Genomic DNA, 15,478 nt, shown 5'->3' with positions numbered 1-15,478 from the left:
CAACATATAGTACATAATTAGTTGTTGATGTAGTGTTCAATGATTCATCAGTTGCGCATAACACCCAGTGCTCATCACATCACGTGCCCTCCTTAATGCCCATCACCCAGTTACCCCATCCCCCACCCACCTGCCTTTCCACAACCCTCAGTGTGGTTCCCGAAGTCCAGAGTCTCTCATGGTCTGTCTCCCTCTCTGATTTCTTCCCATTCAGTTTTCCCTCCCTTCCCCTATGATCCTCCGCACTAATTCTTATATTCCACATGTAAGTGGAACCATATAATTGAAAGGACTCACTTTAGACCTAAAGTGACATGTACATTGAAAGTGAAGGGACGGAGAAATATTTATAATGCAAAGAGATGACAAAAGAAAGCCAGAGTTAGCAATATTTATATCAAACTAGATTTTAAACCCAAGACTGTAATAAGAGACAAAGAAGGACACTATAGGGTAGGAGTTAAGGTGGCAAAAGATTAGGGGGACCCTAAGCTTGTGTCGTCCCTCAGACACAGCTAGATATTTATCAAATCATTCTGAACACCCAAGAAATCAGTCAGAAGTCTGAGAGAACGAAAACTGCAAGTCTACAAGCAGAAAAGCGACCATCTTTTGGAGGTTAGGAGGTGCGGAGAGTTGAACTGGGAGAGATAAAGCTATGGAAACAGTGGCAGGGAGGAAGCCTACTCACAGAAGCTACGACAAAGCATATAAGCAAAATCTGAACTTTCAGAAGTCTGCTACAGTGGGGAACATGCCAGGCTCAAAGGTGCTCAGGTGTGAAGTGGGGCAGAATCCCAGGTGTGACACCGTGGTCTGAGGATCCCTTGGTTTGCAAGAACGGGTGGCGCCTAAGTGCTGCATTGTTCCCAGGCACTGGAGTATGGCAGCCAGCTGAGAACAGCGAGTGTTGGTGCCAGTTTTCTGCTCTGTTTGGACATAAATTTAGAAAGGCTGGATGGTTGTGTGACCACTTTCCTGGCATGGCCCAGCAAATGGCAAAAGCATGGTGACACCCTTCCCTGGAGGAACAGTATGGATCTGCGCTAGAGAAGTCGATAAAATTTGGAGTTTTGAAACTCAGTTTTGCACCTGAGGAAGAAAAACCTCAGACACAGGCAAGGTGAATGTAGGGTTCTGATGAAAACAGAGGACACAAGAGTGATTGACTGTTCTTCTGTGAGGCCTCACTGAAGAGTGTGGGCATGAACTTTCACCTCCCAGGCTAGAAAGTGGGATACTGCCATATTCATCCTACCCATCAGTGCTGAAAGCCTTCAGGGAGGAAAACAGCACCACCTAGTGGAGGCCGGAGCTGCTTACACCAAGCCCTGCACCCCGTGCCCTGGAGGTGCATTTCCACTGAAACAAGTCAGCCTGAGAATCAGCACAGCCGACCTCTCCTCCAGAAGACCAGCACGAACAACTTGCTCGCACTAAGCTTCCTGATCATAGAGTGCAGACACCTGCAGATGGGAAGTGAGAAATGCAGAACCATGTATCATGCTAATGGGCATCAAAAGAAAGCTGGGAGTAGCCATACTTATATCAGACAAAATCGACTTTAAAATAAAAACTGTAACAAGAGACAAAGAAGGGCAGTATATCAAAATGAAGGGATCTATATCCATCAAGAAGATCTAACAATTATAAATATTTATGCCCCCAACTTGGAACATCCAAATATGTAAAACAATTAATAATAAACATAAAGAAACTCATTGATAACAATACAATAAAAGGAGACTTTAACACCCCACTAACAGCAATGGACACCTCATCTAAGCAGAAAATCAACAAAGAAACAATGGCTTTGAATAACACGCTGGATCAGATGAACTTAATAGATAGTTTCAGAACATTTCATCCTAAAGCAGCAGAATACACATTCTTTGAGTTTACATGGAACATTCTCCAGAATAGATCATATACAGGGTCACAAATCAACCCTCAACAAGTACAAAAAGACTGAGATCATATCATGCATATTTTCAGACCACAATGCTATGAAACTAGAAGTCAATCACAAGAAAAAAATTGGAAAGACCACAAATACATGGAGGTTAAAGAACATCCTATTAAAAAATGAATGGCTTAACCAGGATATTAAAGAAAGAATAAAAAAAATATATGGAACCAAATGAAAATGAAAAGACACTTAAAAACCTTTGGGACGCGGCAAAGACTAAGAGAGAAGTATATTGCAATACAGGCATACCTCAAGAAGCAAGAAAAATCTCAAATATACACAAAAAAACCTTACACTTAAAGGAACTAGAAAAGGAATAGCAAATAAAGCCTAAAGCCAGCAAAAGGGAAATAATAAACATGAGTGCAGAAATAAACGATATAGAAACAAAAAAAAAATCAGTAGAACAATTTAACAAGAGCTGGTTCCTCGAGAGAATTAATAAAATTGATAAACCCCTAGCCAGACTTATCAGAAAGAAAAGAGAAAGGACCCAAATACATGAAATCATGAATGAAAGCAGAGAGATCATAACTAACAACACAGAAATACAAACAATTATAAGAGAATACTATGAAAAATCATATGCCAACAAACTAGGCAACCTGGAAGAAATGGACAAAGTCCTAGAAACCTACAAACTACCAAATCTAAAACAGGAAGAAATAGAAAATTTGAACAGATCAATAACCAGCAAAGAAACTGAATCAGTCATCAAAAAAATCTCCCAACACACAAAGTCTTGGGCCGGACAGATTCCCAGGGGAATTCTACCAAACATTTAAATGTGAATACTCAAACTGTTCCCAAAAATAGAAATGGAAGGAAAAGTTCCATTCATTCTATGAAGCCAGCACTACCTTGATCCCAAAACCAGACAAAGACACTAAAAAGAATTACAGACCAATATTCCTGATGAACATGGATACAAAAATTCTCAACAAGATACTAGCACATCAAATCCAACAGTACATTAAAAGAATTATTCACCAAGATCAAGTGGGATTTATTCCTGGGCTGCAGAGGTGGTTCAATATTCGCAAATCAGTCAACACAATACACCTCATTAATAAAAGGATGAGAACTATGTGATCCTGTCAATAGATGCAGAAGAAGCATTTGACAAAATGCAGCATCCATTCTGGATAAAAACTCTCAACAAAGTAGGGATAGATGGAACATACCCCACCATCATAAAGGCCATATACGAAAGACTCACAGCTAATATTATCCTCAATGGGGAAAAACTGAGAGCTTTTCCCCTACTGTCAGGAACAAGAGAGGGATTTCCACTGTCCCCATTACTATTTAACATAGGACTGGCAGTCTAAGCCTCAGCAATCAGAAAACAAAAATAAAAAGCATCCAAATTGCAAGGAAAAAGTCAAACTTTCACTCTTTGCAGATGACATAGAGAAAATCTATGTAGAAAATCCAAAAGACGGGGAACCTGGGTGGCTCAGTTGGTTAAGCCTCTGCCTTCAGCTCGGGTCATGATCCTGGAGTCCTGGGATCGAGCTCCCTGCTCAGCGGAGTCTGCTTCTCCCTCTCACTCTGTGCACAGACTTGCCCTCTCTCTCTCTCAAATAAATAAAGTCTTAAAAAAAAAAAAGAAAAAGAAAATCTGAAAGACTCCACCAAAAAATCACTAGAACTAATATGTGCATTCATCAGTATTGCAGAATATAAAATCAATGTGCACAAATCTATTGCATTTCTATACACCAATATCAAAGCAGCAGAAAAAGAAATCAGGGAATCGATCCCATGTGTAATGCCCCCCCCAAATAAGATACCTAGGAATAAACCTAAGTAAAGTGATAAAAAATTTGTATTCTGAAAACTATAGATCACTTATGAAATAAATTGAAAAGGACACAAAGAAATGGAAAGCTTTCCATGCTCAGGGACTGGAAGAACAAACATTGTTAAAATGTTTTGGCTATGCTACCCAAAGCAACCTACATACCACCAGCATTTCTCACAGAGCTAGAATAAAATATTAAAATGTGTATGGAACCAGAAAAGACCCCAAATAGCCAAAGCAATTCTGATAAAAACAAAACTGGAGGTATCACTTATTCCAGATTTCAAGCTATTTTACAAAGCTGCAATCATAAAGACAGTATGGTACTGGCACAAAATCAGACACATAGATCAATGGGACAGATAGAGAAACCAGAAATGGACCCACAGCTATACGGTCAATTAATCTTTGCCAGAGCAGGAAAGAAGATCCAATGGGAAAAATTCTGTTCAACAAATGGTGTTGGGAAAACAGGACAGCCACATTCAAAGGAACGAAACTGGACCACTTTCTTACACCATACACAAAAATAAATTAAAAATGGATGGAACACCTAAATGTGAGACAGGAAATCATCAAAATCCTAGAGGAAAGCACAGGCAGAAACCTCTCTGAGCTCAGCCATAGCAACTTATTTATTAGACATGTTGCCGGAGGCAAGGGAAACAAAAGCAAAAATGAATTATTAGGATTCATCAAGATATAACCTTCTGCACAGCAAAGGAAACAATCAACAAAATTAAAAGGCAGCTGGCGAAATGGGAGAAGATATTTGCAAATGATATATCTGATAAGGCGTTAGTATCCAAAATCTATAAAGAGCTTATCAAACTCAACATCCAAAAAACAAATATTCCAGTTAAGAAATAGGGAGAAGACAGGGTGCCTGGGTGGCACATTCGCTTAAGTGTCCAACTTTCAGTTTTGGCTCAGGTTGTGGTCTCAGGGTTGTGAGATCAAGCCCCGCTTCAGGCTCTGTGTTCAGCTTGGATTCTGCTTCAGATTCTCTCTCCCTCTCCCTCTGCCCCTCCTGCTCCTGCTCTCTCTCTCTCTAAATTAAAAAAAAAAAAAGAAAAGAAGAAAAGAAAGAAAAAGAAAAAAATGGGCAGAAGACATGAACAGACAGTTTTCCAAAGAAGACATCCAGATGGCTTACAGACATATGAAAAGATGCTCAACATCAATCATCAACAGGGAACTACAATCAAAACTATGATGAGATACTACCTCACACCTGTCAGAATGACTAAAATTAACAACACAGGAAACAACAAATGTTAGTGAGAACACGGAGAAAGGGGAACCCTCTTGCACTGTTGGTGGGAATGCAAACTGGCACAGCCAATCTGAACAGTTTGAAGGTTCCTTAAAAAGTTAAAAATAGAAGTACCCCTACGAGGCAGTAATTATACTACTAGGTATTTACCCAAAGGATACAAAAATACAGATTTGAAAGGGCACATGCACCCCAATATTTATGGCAGCATTATCAACAATAGCCAAACTATGGAAAGAGCCCAAATGTCCATCATTTGATGAATGGATAAAGAAGGTGTGAGTTATATGTAAAATGGAAAAAAATATTATTCAGCCATCAAAAAGAATGAAATCTTGCCATTTGCAACAATGTGGATGGAGCTCCAGTGTATTATTCTAAGTGAAACAGGTCAGAGAAAGACAAATACCATAGGATCTCACTCATATATGGAATTCAAGTAAGAAAACAAACATATGGGACAGGGCAAGAAAAAAAGGTGAGAGTGAAACAAGTCATAAATGACTCTTAACAATAGAGAACAAACTGAGGGTTGATGGAGGAAAGAGGGCAGGATGGGCTAGACAGGTGATGGAGATTAAAGAGGGCAATTGTTGTGATGATCACTGGTTGTTGTATGTAAGTGAATGAATCAGTGAATTCTACTCCATAAACCAATATTGCACTGCATGTTCATTAAGACTGAAATTGAAAGAAAAAAAAAAAAGAAGGGGACTATATAATCATAAAGGGGACAATCCAATAAGAAGATATAAAAACTGTAAATATTTATACACCCAACATGGGAGCACCCAAATATATAAAACAATTTTTCATGTATTAGATCACACAACAGGCTTCAACAAACACAAAAAGACTGAAGTCATACCATGCCCCTTTTCTGACCACAACACTATGACACTAGAAGTGAACAAGAAGAAAAAAATCTTGAATGACCATAAATACATGGAGGTTAAACAACATGCTACTAAGCAATGAATGAGTGAACCAGGAAATCAAAGAAGTACATGGGGGGGCGCCTGGGTGGCTCAGTCGGTTAAGTGTCTACCTTCAGCTCAGGTCATGATCCCAGGGTCCTGGGATCGAGCCCTGCATCAGGCTCCCTGTTCAGTGGAAAAACTGCTTCTCCCTCTCCCCACCTCCACTTGTGCTCTTTCTCACTATTTCTCTCTCTCTCAATAAATAAATAAAATCTTAAAAAACAAAACAAAACAAAGAAGTAATGGAATCAAATGAAAATTAAAACATAACAGTCCAAAACCTTTAAGATGCAGCAAAAGCTGTCCTAAGAGAGAAGTGTATAGCAATATATGTCTACCTCAAGAACGAAGAAATATCTCAAAGAAACAACATAACCTAACTGAAGGAGCTAGAAAAAGAACAACAAACGAAGCCTAAAGCCAGCAGAATAAAGGAAATAATAAAGATGTGAGCAGAAATAAATGATATAGAAACTAAACACCAACAACAAAAAACAAGAGTTCTTTGAAAATATTAATAAAGTTGATAAACCCCTAGCCAAACTTATCAAAAAGAAAAAAGGATCCAAATAAATAAAATCAGAAATGAGAGAGGACAAATAACAACTAATACCACAGAAATACAAACTATTATGAAATGTATATGCCAAAAAATGAACAACCTGGGAGAAACGGATAAATTTCTAGAAACACATAAACTACCAAAGCTGAAACAGGAAGAAATAGAAAATATGAACAGACCAATAACCAGCAGAGGAATTGAATCAGTAATCAAAAATCTCCTAACAAATAGAAGTCTAGGACCAGGTGGTTTCATAGGAGAATTTTGCCCAACTTTTAAAGAAGAGTTAATACTTATTCTTCTCAAACTATTCCAAAAAATAGAAATGGAAGGAGAACTTCCAACTTCATCTTGTGAGGCCGGCAATACCCTGCTACCAAAGCCAGGTAAGAATTCCACTAAAAAAAGAGAACTATAGGCCAATATCCCTGATGAGAATGGATACAGAAATTCTCAATAAAATAGGAGCCGACCTAATCCAACAAAATCCATTCACCGATTCATCCAATCCGACCTAATCCATTCACCACCATCAAGCTGGATTTATTCCTGGCTTGTAAGGGTGGTTGAATATTTACAAATAAATCAGCATGATACATCACATTAATAAAAGAAAGGATAAGAACCATTGGATCTTCTGCAGAACAAGCATTTGACAAAGTACATCCATTCATGATAAAAACCCTCAGCAAAGTAGTTTTAGAGGGAACATACCTCAAGATGATAAAGGCCATCTATGGAAAATATCATCTGCTAATATCATCCACAATGGGGAAAATCTGAGAGCGTTTCCTTAATGGTCAGGAACAAGGCAAGGATGTCCACTCTCACCACTGTTATTTATAACAGTACTGGAAATCCTAGCCACAGTAATTAGATAAGAAAAAGAAATAAAAGGCAACCAAATTGGCAAGGAAGAAGTCAAACTTTCGCTATTTCCAGATGACATGATACTTTATATAGAAAATCCAAAAGACTCCACCAAAAAATTGCTCCAACTGACACAAGAATTCAGTAAAGTTGTAGGATACATAATAAACGTACAGAAATCTGTTGCATTTCTACACACCAATAATGACGCAGCAGAAAGAGAAATTAAGGAATGAATCCCATTTACAGTTTACACCAAACATAATAAGATACCTAGGAATAAACCTAACCAAAAAGGTGAAAGATGTGTACTCTGAAAACTATAAAACACTGATGAAATAAAGTGAATAGGACACAAAGAAATGGAAAGATATTTCATGTTCATAGATTGGAAGAACAAAGTGTTAAAATGTCTATACTACCCAAAGCAATCTACACATTTAATGCAATCTCTATCAAAATGACAACAGTATTTTTCAGAGCTAGAACAAACAATCCTAAAATTTGTATGGAATCACGAAAGACCCTGAATAGCCAAAGTGACCTTAAAAAAGAAAAGCAAAGCTGGAGGCATCACAATTCAATTCAACTTATATTACAAAGCTGTAGTAATCAAAACAGAATGATACTGACACAAAAACAGACACACAGATCATTGGAACAGAATGGAAAACCCAGAAATGAACCCACAGCTATATGGTCAATTAATCCTTGACAAAGCGGAGAAGAATGTCCAATGGGAAAAAGACCGTTCAACAAAGGGTGCTTGGAAGACTGGATAGCAACAAACCAAAGAATAAAACCAGACCATTTTCTTACGTCATACACAAAAATAAATTCAAAATCGATGAAAGACCTAAATGTGAGAGCTGAAACCGTAAGAATCCCAGAAGAGAATATAGGCAGTAAGTCGTGTGACATCAGCCATAGCAACTTCTTTTTAGGTATGTCTCCTGAAGCAAGGACAAAAGCAAAAATTAACTACTGGGACTACATCAAAATAAAAAGCTTCTGTACAGCAAAGGAAACAATCAACAAAACTAAAATGCAACCAATGGAATGGAAGAAGATACTTTCAAATGACATATGTGATAAAGGGCTAGTGTCCAAAATATATAAGGAATTTATAAAACTCAACACCAAAAAGACAAACAATCCAATTAAAACATGGGCAGATTTTTGATAACAATGTGTGTGGGGGGGCAGAGATCCCAGCAGAAACATGAACAGACATTTCTCCAAAGAAGACATCCAGATGGCCAACAAACACATGAAAAGATGTTCAACGTCACTGATCATCAGGCAAATGCAAATCAAAACTATAATGAGATACCACCTCACACCTGTCAGAACGGATAAAATCAATAACACAAGAGGCAACAGATGCTGGTGAGGATGTGGAGAAAGGGCAACCCTCTTGCACTACTGGTGGGAAAGCAAACTGGCACAGCCAATCTGCAGAACAGTATGTAGGTTCCTTAAGAAGTTAAAAATAGAGCTACTATACGACCCAGCAATTGCACTACTAGGTATTTACCCACAAGATACAGAAATACTAATTCAAAGGGATACATGCACCCCAATGCTTATAGCACTATTATCTATAATAGCCAAAGTATGGACACAGCCCAAGTGTCCATCGACTGATGAATAAAGAAGATGTGGTATATATATATATATATATACAAAGGAATGTTACTCAGCCATAAGAAGGAATGAGATCTTGTCACTTGCATTGACATGGATGCAGCTAGAGGGTATTGTGTTAAGCAAAATAAGTCAGAGAAAAACAAATACCATATGATTTCACTCATATGTGCAATTTAGCAAAAACAAACAAAGCAAACAAAGAAACGGACTTTTAACTACAGGGAACAAAGTGATGGTTATCAGTAGGGAGGTTGGTGGGGGTGTTGGGTTACACAGGTGATGGGGATTAAGGAGTACCCTGGTTGTGATGAGCACTGGGTGTTGTACGGAAATGTTGGATCACTATATTATATATCAAAACTAATATTATACTACTGTATGTTAACTAACTGGAATTTAAATAAAAACTTAATAAAAAAAGAATTTCCATCTCTCTACTTACATTATTAATGTATTCTTACATGTTTCCTTTTCCACTAAAATCCTCAGCATTATTAATCAAAGTATTTGAAAATTCCCGCTTTGATAATGTCAACATTCCTGCCGTATCTGATTCTGGGTCTGACGTTGACTTAAGTCACTTCAAACTGTTTTAATTCTGTTTTACTTTTTTCCCTTTTAGTATTCCTTGTAAATTTTTATTGCAAGGTGAACATAATGTACTGGGTAAAAGAAACTGCAGTAACCCGTCCTTTAGTAATGTGGTGGTAAGGAATAGGGGAGTAGAAGCATTCTATGGTCCTATGATTAGGTCTCAGTCTTTTGGTGTGCCCCTGGACTACGACCTTTACTAGTGCTTTTCAGTGTTTTCTTTCCTGTAGGTTGGACAGGACAGTTACAGGGGGCTGGAGTTGGGTACTTCCCTTCCTGCAGGGAAGTCTGGCTTCAATAAAACTCCAGTAGGTTAGGTTCTGGTGAAACAGTTTCTCCCGAGGGCCCATCTGGTGAAGAAAAACAACGCTCTCACATATTTCAAAATGGTTCCTCTTTCCAGCCCTTCCAGAAGCACAAAGGGATTCTTCTCCAATCTCAGTGAGAACCCGAGAGAACTCCTGGAGTTAAACTTGAAAAAGTGAAGGGTCCTTATAACTGGGTCCATTTAGAGGCATTTAACTCTCATAACTGTTCACACTCAGCCTCTAGCAATTCATCAATTAAGGTTTAAATTTCTTATCCCCACACTCGTTCCCATGGATGTTCCTTTGTGTGGATCTCTGCTCCAGTAAATTGTGATTTTCTGTATCTCCCTGTCTATCTCTCCTATTTTTGGTGTAGACATCTGCCCTATGACCTCACTTCGTTAATGGATCTAAGAATTGTTTATCTTTCAGTTTGTTCAGCTCTTTACTCTGCACTGACTTTTTTTTTTTTTAAAGATTTTATTTATTTATTTGAGAGAGAGAGAGAGTGAGAGATAGCACGAGAGGGGGGAGGGTCAGAGGGAGAAGCAGACTCCCCACTGAGCGGGGAGCCTGATGTGGGATTTGATCCCGGGACTCCAGGATCATGACCTGAGCCGAAGGCAGTTGCTTAACCGACTGAGCCACCCAGGTGCCCTGCAGTGACAACTTCTAAACTCATTTCCCAGACCAGAAACTAGAGTTCTCTCTTCATTTTATGTTTTTTCATTTTTATGGTATTGCTGTGCTTTCTGTAGTGTCAGTTCTTTCTTCAGCCCCTTGTCATTTGGACTTTATTTCTGAAGTGATTTTTTTCTTGTCCTTCAATTTCTTTTCTTAGTTCTTTCAGTTCTTATTTCACATCATCTTATCGTCTTGCCATCTCTTTTCTGGGTTCCTTTTATTTCCGCTCTGTGATACAATTGCTTGATTAAGTTCCAAAATTAATGTTGAAAATGCTGCAATTCTTCTCCACATTGTAATGGCATTTTCCTGGTGTTTTTTTCTTCTTCCACTGACAAAATCTGATATTCCTTTGTTTCTAGTATTACGTATACAATTGAATTTTTTCTTAAGTTTCAATTAGGTGAATTTTTCTGAATCAACTATTAACAGGAGGACTCTCTAAAAGAGGGAAAACGTTAGGATAGCTTTCCCTGTTTTTTTAATCTCAAGGGCATCCTCTTCTTACTAAGCGACAGTTTATTTGTATATGGTGACTTGTGGTGACCAGATTTCCTTTGATTCTCATATCCTTATTTGTTTCACAAGGGCTCCTACCACTGACTCACTGACGTTTCCTTTTTGACTACACTACCAGCCAGTGCCACCAGGGATGAAGTTCCTGAATAATGCTGTTTAAAAAAATTCTGTAACATCTGTTCCCTGTATGCTCTCCATACCATTTTTCTCTGCCTCTCTTCCTTGCCCACTTCGCGTTCAGATATGCCCTCAAAAATTCCCCCAGAGGTGTGTCTCATCCTTCCGAGAATAATTATTAATTGATTTGGGAGAGGGGGAAGTGCAGAATATATTTTGCCACCCATGGGTCATTTGGCTTCCTCACCTGGACACCACTGTCACTTTCTACAGTTATTTTGGATTCTATTTGTTTTTCATACATTATTATTCGGTGTATTCTCTATCTCACAATTTTGCTAAAAAAAAAATAAGTTGTGGGTGCTTTACTCATTCTTCTTGTACTGTACAGTTTTAGGAGAAAAGATAGGAGGTATGGGTGTAAGTAGATTCCATAGTGCTACCTGAATCCCAAAGCCCTAAATATTATTTTTAACCATTCACACCAAATACCTCCACGATGGCTCTATCATTGATTCCAAAAGATGACAACAAATGGGGATTTTTAAGAAATACTGATTCTTGGACTCCTCTGCCAGAGATCCTCATGTAATCATTCTGGGATGGAGGCTGATAATATGTTATTATAAAGCCCTCTGTTTCTGATGCATAGCTAATTTAGAACCTACTAATCATGGACTTAAAACCCCTATTTGAACAAGAAATGTTTTAAGTAAAAGACTTTTTAGGGGAAATCTGTGATTTCCCCTAAAAAATAACTAAGTTATTTTTCCTTTAAAAATATCCTTCTTGGGGCGCCTGGGTGGTGCAGTCAGGTTGAGCATCTGCCTTTAGCTCGGGTCATGATCTCTACGTCTGGGACTGAGTCCTGCATTGGGTTCCAGTCCTGTATTAGGCTCACTGCTCAGTGGGTGTCTGCTTCTCCTTCTCCCTCTGCCCCTCCCCCCAGCTGACGCTCTTTTTCTCTCTCTCAAATAAATAAAATCTTAAAATAAATAAATAAATATAAATAAAAATATCCTTCTTTGCTTTTTACTTCAAGTTAGCTAAAATTATCTTGGGGCTCCTGGGTGGCTCAGTCAGCTGAGCATCTGACTCTTGTTCAGCTCAGGTCATGATCTCAGGGTTGTGAGATCGAGCCTTGTATCAGGCTCTGCACTCAGCAGGGAGTCTGCTTGAGGTTCTCTCTCTCTCTCTCCCCCTCTGCCCCTCTCCCCACTCACAGGCACTCTCTCTAAAATAAATATTTTTTAAAAATCCTTCTTTGCATTGTAATTCAAGTTAGCTAAAATTATCTGAATTTACATTTAAGGTAAATTTCTTTGGTTCTGTAAGTTGAACTAGCTCCATGTCTTTCTGAGTTTAATAGTTTTGAAAAATTTAATTTTAATGTCATTATGTAAATGTTGTATTCATAATAGGGAAATACAAATAAAGCATCACAGAAATAAATATAAAAATGAACACAAAAAAAAGATCAGGGCCATCATGTTTGGTTGCGCACTGCAAAAGCAGGTATCAATCAGTTCTCAGTAATTCTAACATGAATACTTATGTCTATGCTGTTCATTGACTACACTATAAAAACTTAACAAGGGCTGTAAATGGATACGTAAATTATTAGCAGTAACCATACTGCAGTCTCATCTCTCAGAAGAAGGTCTTTTATTTCTTTTATACTCCCTAAATAGTTATTACAATGTTCGGCCTATATGGTAAAATAATAAGAATGTAAAGAATAGTTAAGGCAAGCTAATTTTGAAATTAAGTTTTTTGATGTAATGTGTACTACAGGTTGCTTATTCAATTATTATCACTAAATTCAAAATCGAAATCTTTATGTGTACAAATGAGTAAAATGAGTACAAGCAATGGGTTAAACAGTTTATGCATAACGGAGAAATCACATACTACAACTTGTCCCAAAGATCAAAGTAATAAAGGCAAACAAAAAACTGACCCTAGAGCAAGTGTTCTCTTATTATGCATTTTCATAGATACCCATATATTAGGTCATATATGCTATAAAAATCTGACATACTACACATCAAACTTCAAGCAGAAAATATTTCTTAGAAATAAAACTCCAAAGCACTCATCACTGAAGAAGTTCAAGGTATCATTTGAAGGGTATAAAACTTGACTATTTTCAAAGAAGAAAAATTTTAATTCAAGTCTTATAATTATAAATCCAAAATAGAACATACCAATTACTTGTATCCCACATTCTCACCTGTCCAACCGGTATAAGCAGAGCAATCATGTGGGTCGGCTGTCTTCAGCCCCTCCTCCATTTGCTGTAAAAGATCTTTGATTTTGGTCTGGATTCGCCTTGTGAAATTATGAATGATCTGAGAACCAAAAGAACACAGAAATTTATATTGCATAAGAATAGAGCAATATTATAATAAATACTTAAATAATCTAAGACGTCAGAACGTAAGAGGTAGAAATTATATTACCTGGCACATTTCAATGCTTCATTGGTGTCTACCTTGATTTCATAAGGTAAGTTTTTAAATGAGATAATGCCCTATATGGACTATAGGCATTGGTAGGATTACAAAAAATAAGTTGCAGAAACCAAAGGAAATAAAAATTAAAAAAAAAAAGATGGATTTGACTACACAAACATGTTAACTTCTGTAAGTTAAAGAATATAAGAAAGATGGCTTAAAAATTAATGACAAGGGGGAAACATCTGCAATATAAAACATTATAAGTAAAAAAAGACCACAACAATACAGAAATAGACCTAAAATTATCAATGTACCTTACAAAAAGAAAAATATGAAATGACAAACATATAAAAAATGTTAAATTACTTAGCAATTAATGAAATGCAAATAAATGTAAGTACCACAGTTTGCCTTATCAGATTAACAAATAATAAAAAAATTTAAAAATATTAAGTCACAAGGCTGCTAAGAGCTAAGGAAACAAGTATTCTTATTCACTGGTAGCCTTTCTCAAGAGAAATTTAGCAGCATTCTTAAATAAGTAGTTGATAGTGTTCAGATTTTTTTTTTTTAATTTTATTTATTTATTTAGCGAGAGAGGGAACACAAGCAGGGGGAGTGGGAGGGAGAAGCAGGCTTCCCGCTGAGCAGGGAGCCTGATGTGGGGCTAGATCCCAGGACCTTGGGATCATGACCTGAGCCGAAGGCAGACGCTTAATGACTGAGCCACCCAGGCACCCCATTAGTGTTCAGATTTTTCTGTCTTTGATGATTTCTGAAAAATCTAGCTGAGAGAGAAACTGCTGAGATATATTAAAATCCATGACTATGATCGTGGAATTTTCTATTTAACCCTTTACTATTTTTTGCTTTCATGTATTTTGTAGTTCTGTTATTAGACACAAACTTATGACTGTGCGTCTTACTGAAGGACTGACTTGTTATAAAAATGTCCCTCTATGAGACTATGGAGAAAATGTTTTTGTGTTACCACACAGTTTAGGGCTTTCAGGGCAAATTTTCCTGAAACTTGGGATTCTAGACTAAAAGCAACCCTTAGGAATTAAGTTACAATTGTATACATTGTAAGAAGTCCAGAGAGGTTTACTTAACCCTGGAGGTGTGTGTTTATATTTGACGGGGATGAGGCCTTAAAACAGGGAGACACTGGGCGCCTGAGTGGCTCAGTCGGTTAAGCAACTGCCTTTGGCTCAGGTCATGATCCGGGGGTCCTGGGATGGAGCCCCGCATCGGGCTCCCCCTGCTCTGCGGGGAGCCTGCTTCTCCCTCCGCCTCTGCCTGCCACTCCCCCTGCTTGTGCTCTCTCTATCAAATAAATACATAAAATCTTTAAAAAAATTAAAAATAAAACAGGGAGACATTTCTGAGTTGTATAACTGAAGAGTAACGCGCTTATCTTTTTCATAGAGAAATCGATTTACATTCCAAAGACTTAGAGTATGATATTTTTAATGAAACTCTCCCAGAAGGAGAAGGGAAGACAGTTGCCTCTTTTCCATTTGTAAAAAGCAGAGAAAAGTTACTTTTCTCCCTTATTTGCCTACAATACACAGACGTTGTGTATGGAGGACATTTGGCATAGGTTTCATTGTGTTGCCCCACAGGGAAGAGCTGAGACACTGGTTATAGTCTGTCTGATAAATAACAAATCTCTGATCCAGAAAC

General features: G+C 37.7%; 1 protein-coding gene across 2 annotated transcripts in view; it reads right to left on the bottom strand.

Annotated features, from left to right (window-relative positions):
* LANCL2 (LanC like 2) overlaps nucleotides 1-15,478 on the bottom strand; it is a 57,746-nt gene that overhangs the window by 28,960 nt on the left and 13,308 nt on the right. For both annotated transcript variants that reach the window (XM_027573797.2, XM_027573798.2), the window contains exon 2: nucleotides 13,567-13,684. In XM_027573797.2, coding sequence (XP_027429598.1) covers nucleotides 13,567-13,684 — 118 coding nt within the window. The remainder of the gene's footprint in view (nucleotides 1-13,566; nucleotides 13,685-15,478) is intronic.

This window comes from Zalophus californianus, chromosome 12 (assembly GCF_009762305.2).
Source record: "Zalophus californianus isolate mZalCal1 chromosome 12, mZalCal1.pri.v2, whole genome shotgun sequence".
Classification (NCBI taxonomy): domain Eukaryota; kingdom Metazoa; phylum Chordata; class Mammalia; order Carnivora; family Otariidae; genus Zalophus; species Zalophus californianus.
This window is presented reverse-complemented; position numbering and strand designations above follow the sequence as displayed.